At 33.4% G+C, this 6,412-nt stretch overlaps 1 protein-coding gene across 1 annotated transcript; it reads left to right on the forward strand.

The window, feature by feature from the left end:
- The first annotated feature begins 635 nt into the window (after positions 1 to 635).
- Positions 636 to 1,926, forward strand: apoa2 (apolipoprotein A-II). Its single transcript, NM_001130586.1, has 4 exons — positions 636 to 701; positions 923 to 959; positions 1,270 to 1,498; positions 1,595 to 1,926. Exons 2-4 carry the CDS (start codon positions 923 to 925, stop codon positions 1,752 to 1,754), a joined length of 426 nt encoding a protein of 141 aa, NP_001124058.1. The 5' UTR covers positions 636 to 701; the 3' UTR covers positions 1,755 to 1,926.
- The last annotated feature ends 4,486 nt before the right edge of the window (positions 1,927 to 6,412 follow it).

The following is a 6,412-nucleotide window of genomic DNA, read 5'->3' on the forward strand; positions in this document are numbered from 1 at the left end:
GGACCTCATACATGTATTATGTAAAAAAATCTATTATTTTACTTTTTTCCAGCAAAAACCTGTAAAATAGCAGCCGTAAAACACTGTAAAATAAGGGACATTAAATTATAAAAATTTTCTGCCAAATTGAATTACTGTACATTTCTGTAATAAAACGTCTTCTGTTTTATGGTAATTTTTGTAATTTAACACCTGTTAATTTAAGTTTTTTCCCAGCACGTCACCTGCCAGAAAAAAATTAATATAACTGATTTTTTTTTTACAGTGTACCATAAAAAATATGAATAATTTAATATTATAGGCATGAATCATGACATTTGGAGTCCTTGTCTTCAATGCAAAAGTAGTTCTGCATAAAAGTGCCTGCACAACTGTATGATTAATGCATCTTTCATGTTTAAGAGCACATTCATATATTCTATTTGTGATTTCATAAGAATCCTTGCATGCCTTAATAATGCACACATTTGGGAACTGTGGACTTTGAGTGGACAATCCATGTTTGCCTTGTAGGTCCATTCGCGTGGGTGTCTGTGTGTGTGACTGATTGTGAATTATTGAGTGTGTGTGTGTGATGACGTTTGTTTGGTCAAGCGGTCAGGCAGATATAGGGATGGCCGGCACACAATATAACTGCAGACTCAGCTGGTGCAGTTGACTCAGTCCTTTATTTCTCTCTACAGGAATCTCACTAGCACAAGGTAAAGCAAGTCTCACTTTTTGTACACTTACTAACAATGTACGGTAACCCTTCCTTTAGAAAAATGCATTTCTTTTTTTATTGAAAATGCAAAAACTGCATACGTTAGAACTTCTGCAATACAAAACGTGTACATTTGAATATTTGGTTTGTGCATGTTTTAAATAATGTCAAAAACTGGTGATATTTACATATGTTCTGAATGTCTATCTTCTCTCCTAGATGAAGCTGACATTCGCTCTCATTCTTGCACTCCAAGGTAAAAAATAGTTCTGGTCTTCTTGTTAACTGGTGCACTACTGTTCATCTTTATTAGCTACTCAGGAAAAAAAATGTTCAGTTTTAAGTGGATTAAATTGATCTAAAGTGATCAAATCAGCTGTACATGTCACCATTTAGTTGTGTTTTACTACTAAGAGTTTACTAACCACACAAATACTTTATTCCTGCAGTCTGTTTCTCATGTCTCCACAAAAAAAACAAGACTTTAGATGCTAGGAAGTCTTCCTTAAATATGGACAAAACAGGCTGTTTAATCCCATTCTTAAGAATTTCTTCTTCTCTTGCAGTGTCAGTGTGTGTCTGGGCACAGGAATGGCCCGTTCCTGACAAGGAGTTAGTGGATAAATATGACGGACTGAGGACAGTTTTCATCAAGAGGCTTGTCAATGCTTGGGAAAAGATCAAAACTGCAGTTGAGCCAGCACTAGAGGGCTCACCAACAGCAGGCAGTCTGAAGGATGTTGTTGAGGAACTGAAGAAAAGCCCAAGAGTGGAGAGCTTCATCAAAATCGCTGGGTAAGGGATACCGTACAGTGAATATTCCATTAAAAAATCATTCAAGTTTTTTGTTCGTGTGAGTGTAAACTTGCTTATTTTGTGAACTTCTTCCAGTGGTTTGGCCTCTGAACTCGAACCAGTTGTGGACAAAGCTCGCCTGAATGCTCTCGGTGTTTACGGCCATTACTTCAGACCCTATGTTGGTGCGTACCTGGACAGTGCCATCAACAACGTCAAGCCCGTGCTGGACACCGTACTGCCCCAGGGAAATTAAGAGTCTTGTTGACTCCCTCAACCATGTATTTTCATTACTTTAATTATGGATACCAATCTGACAGCTGTGTGTCCATTCGTTATGTCAGTACAGTTAGTTTTTGCATGTATATACTGTATCTGTGTCTTTGATACTGTCCTGTTCAGAGCAGGAAAATAACATCCCGTCCAGCATTAATAGAGTTTGAATTATGTGATTTTGTGTTCCTCATGAAGAAAAAGCAAGACTCATACAAAATAAAAAAGCCTCTTGATATTGCAAAGCCTGCTTTTGAGTGTGATTATGACAAATGCATAGGCTCAAACGTGTATCAATGAAAAAGTACAGTAAAACATGGGTCCTTAAAAAACAGCATCATTTAGAGGTTTAACACAGAAAGGTCAGCATTCTCAAGCGCATTAAACTCTTACAATGCTGAGCTCCAAAGTTTCTCTCTAGCCTGACATGAACTTAATTTGTAATCTTTAATGTAAAGTAGTGGCCAAACATGTAGCCTGGAGAGTACTTTCGCACAATATTAGCTTTCAACAGGGTTCTTTTCCAGTCAAATAAAAAAAGTATTTTTAGATGCATTTTCAATCTTTTCCAGCACTTTACAAGTGTGGCAAATTACGTATTTACATAGCATATGTTATTTGTTAATTCTGTAGTATAGAGGAACATTTGTCATGGCAAGTTTTCCCCAAGCCCAACATTAAATTGCTGTAATTTACTCTCCTAAATGCCAATCACTCACATCTGAAATGTCATCTTCCATTTTAAATTCATATTTATTCTATTTTTTTGCATTGTTCACTTATAAATATCTATGATTTTTTTTAACTAGTATTACCTATTTGGTAAGATAATTATTATGAAAGCAACCCAATTACATTTGCAAGCACTTTATTCAAAATCTAAGCACTTTTCATACCTTGACAACACTAGATTAAAATTCAAGCATAATCAAGGATTTCCAGCGCAAATACAAACCCCTTTTTAAAGGCCAAACAAACTTAATTAAACCATTTAAAACTGAAGTAACATGTTATGCTGGGAAAAGAAAAACACTGCATGTTAAAGTATTCAACTGTTTAGTAAAAAATCATTAAATGTGGTTTTTCTTTTTAAAAAATTGCACAAAAAGCACATAGCAAATGAAGTAAACAGGGATTACACGATTCGTTATTGATAATTTGTTTGGTTGTGTCTTGAATCTGAATCAGTCATTTTCCTGTGCAAAACAAGTGAAATGCAGAACACATAGAAACGTTTCAGCCCAAGTCAAACTCAATGTGATTAGAAAAAACATGAAGGCAAATTATATTAATTATTCCAAAACTAGAAAAATAGATGTTTTTCAATAAAGTTTATATGGGACAACTTTGATGGGGGGTTCAAAACCACTTCAAATGTTACTGTATATACAGATAAAGTCAGAATTATTAGCCCCCAATTATTTCCCAAATGATGTTTAACAGAGCAAGGACATTTTCACAGTATGTCTGATAATATTTTTTCTTCTGGAGAAAGTCTTATTTGTTTTATTTCGGTTAGAATATATATATATATATATATATATATATATATATATATATATATATATATATATATATATATATATACACACACACACGCAAAAAATTGTGGCTAATAAATACTTATTTGTGTTCAGAGATATATTTGTTAAATCCTTAATTTTGAACCCTAAAAAGTCATGAAATAAAAACTGATTGAATTGAGACCCAACCCATTTGCTCATGCACACTGAGCAAGCTCATACACAATACACACAAGACGTTAAATGAATGAGAAGGCATGTGGACATAACACAACATCTAAATCAAGTCATTTGACCATGTCAAAGTCAAATTTATGCATATAAAATATATTTTCCCAACAGGAAAAGTGTGGCTAGTGAAAATGGCGAGTGGCTAGTAACGTTGGAAATCTACTAGCCACAGTGGCTGGTGATCAAAAAAGTTAATGTCAAGCCCTGTATATATAGAGATGAGCTATTATTGATGGGACACGACTTCGCCCGAAAACAACTTGATGGAGACAGCAGAACAACAATAATCACGATCTTGCTCATAGCTAAAAAAACAGAATGATGTATCTGTGCTTGCACTTTGTCCCTGCTTATATAATACAAGACCATTTCTAATATTGTATTTTAATAAATGCATTTTATGTTTTTAAAAGTCTAATCTTTTAAGTTGTGTATTTTATGTATCGTTACCTCATTTGGCAATAAATTAAATCTGTTTAAGTGTTCTTACTAATTTTTATTTATTTATTTTTTTCATTTGTTCTTTTTTAATGAAATAATGTCCCCAAGTGTGCAACAGGAGGGTTTTATCTGCAATGGTTATAGTTTTGGTGGTTTCTCAATAGCAGCCACCTGCTCAGGTTCATAAACACGCACTCTAAAGATTTAACAACTGCATTTAAAACTTGAATCTTGTTCCACAGAGAGTTAATCTCCCACAAATGCGATAAATTATAAGAACTCAGATTTACCAGAAATTTAAAATTCTTTGTTTTTTTGTGTAATGGAATAAAAAAAATAAAAATTAAAATCACTTTATAGCACACAGTTATAACATTCATTTTTCAGAATTTAGATAAAAATGAGCAGCTACATATATTTATGTTATTTAATTTATCTTATTTAAATTTTATTTAAATGATATATATAGTAAGAGGACATGGCAACCCTTCCAAGATGATTTGATTAAAACTCATCATGATGAGTCTGAAGTCCTAAAAACCTGTCATTCAACAGTCTGACCAATTAAAATGCCAAGTGTTGTAATGATTAATGTTTGTTAAAGACCATTTCACATTTCTGTGCTTCTCAAATTACTACATAAACTTGATCAATTTATGAACTAAGCATAAACAACAAGCCGTAAGATGCTCTAGATGTCTTCAAGAGCCTTCTCTGTTTTCTGTGGTTTAGTTCAAATTGCAGAAAATAAAGGGTTATGCAATATTAAACTAAAAATAGTGGATATCAAAGGCATTAGAAGCCTTAATGTTACTGTGACTGCAAAAAAAAAAAAAAAAAAGTTGTGTGTTCTTTACACACAATTAATTTCCATAGATAAATGTGGTTGTCACTAATAAGAATAACACTGTATTTGTGCCCTTAAACGTCTTATCTATAATGATTTCTGTTGTTTATTTTTTATTTTCGCCCAAAATAACACATGTATGCTGAAAGATCCTAAACTCTTTTCTGAAATTATCTGCTTTTAAGGGACAGGTCCTTTAACCAGTTAATAATAGCTGCCTTTTTCAGCCACAAGCACACTGCAAAAAATTATAGGATCAATTAGTCCTAACAGCATAAGTTTTTAGGTCATTATAACTTATTAAACTAAGTTAATCATCTAACTTAATTTTATAAATTACGCAAGCTCTTTTAAGTCAGTTTAAATAATATAAGTTAAATTGACTCTTAAGGTCAATTTGATTCAGCTTAAAAAAATACAGTGCAGGAATTCTAGAGTAGACTCAAGCTGTTTTAGTTTTTGGTGGAGTGATTCATTTCGGTGGAGTGTTGATTTATGGGATTTTTACTAATGTAAATTTATTGAAGTGACAACTGCTCTAAAAATTGTAACATGTAACATTTATGAAATTCAACAACTAGTTTGTTTATGAAGTTACAGGGACACTGACTTGGAAAAAGTACAATTTGCCTTGATTTTTGGAGAGATATTTGTTCCAATTTTCGTAGTTGAAAACATAGAGGGAATTATAGATTAAGTATTAATTAATGCAAAAAGAGACTTATTCAAATATGGAGTGACATGATATCACAAGTGCACGTAAATTTGAATATGCTCCTCCTTAACATGACTCCATTGAATGGATGTTGTTTGAATAAACACTTGAGTACAAAGTAATACCAAGGGGCCGTTGATTCAGTTTCTTATGCAATCTTGTTAGGCAATCAAATGTGATCAGTGACTTACAACCCTTAACCAGCCACAGTGTTACAAAAAAGAATGAAAAAGAAGCTTGACTACCTTCTGTCTGGTAGGACCAACCAACCAACTTTTTATCTGGTCCTTCCATCTTGAAATGGAAAGCTGGAAAACAGGGTTGTTCACAAACATCAAAACATCTGATATCATACAACCCAATTCATGCTGGTCGTCATATTGATTTTACAAAGCCAAAAACATCCCACTCTGTACAGACACAAATAAAGATTTAGATATACAAGTACAAACACAAATTTTACACCAATAACCTGAAGTAGCCTGGCTGACGTGTCTAAAGTGAAACAGACTTAGGACTTTCTTTGGAAATGTGTTGAAGTTCAGTTACGCAAGAAAAAAAAAAGCCTGTGACCATTTCGCTGTCTGCCGGTGGATGGGCTACAGTAGTGTTTTATCATTTTAAATGGGTCGGATATGAGCTTTCCTTATTTATAAGAGCTGATCAAGGCCAGCAGGTTTGATTAATGTGATCAGTCAATTTGTGTATTTAGGTAAAGAGCATTCCCTTTTAAACAGGTAATCTCATTTTAGTTTTCTTATCTTACAACAAGCCCCAGCAAAAAGCACCTACACATAACATTTATCTGAGGGGGTTGCACTTTAGCACTTGGATTATCAGGTCAATAAATCTGCACCCATATATAAGAGAGATAGAGCAAATAG

This window comes from Danio rerio, chromosome 16, assembly GCF_049306965.1.
Source record: "Danio rerio strain Tuebingen ecotype United States chromosome 16, GRCz12tu, whole genome shotgun sequence".
Lineage (NCBI taxonomy): Eukaryota > Metazoa > Chordata > Actinopteri > Cypriniformes > Danionidae > Danio > Danio rerio.

Coding starts and splice junctions, on each gene's coding strand:
- apoa2 (NM_001130586.1), top strand. CDS start 923: ATGAAGCTGACATTCGCTCTCATTCTTGCACTCCAAG. Junction 960..1,269: donor TCTCATTCTTGCACTCCAAG/GTAAAAAATAGT, acceptor CTTCTCTTGCAG/TGTCAGTGTGTGTCTGGGCA. Junction 1,499..1,594: donor AGCTTCATCAAAATCGCTGG/GTAAGGGATACC, acceptor AACTTCTTCCAG/TGGTTTGGCCTCTGAACTCG.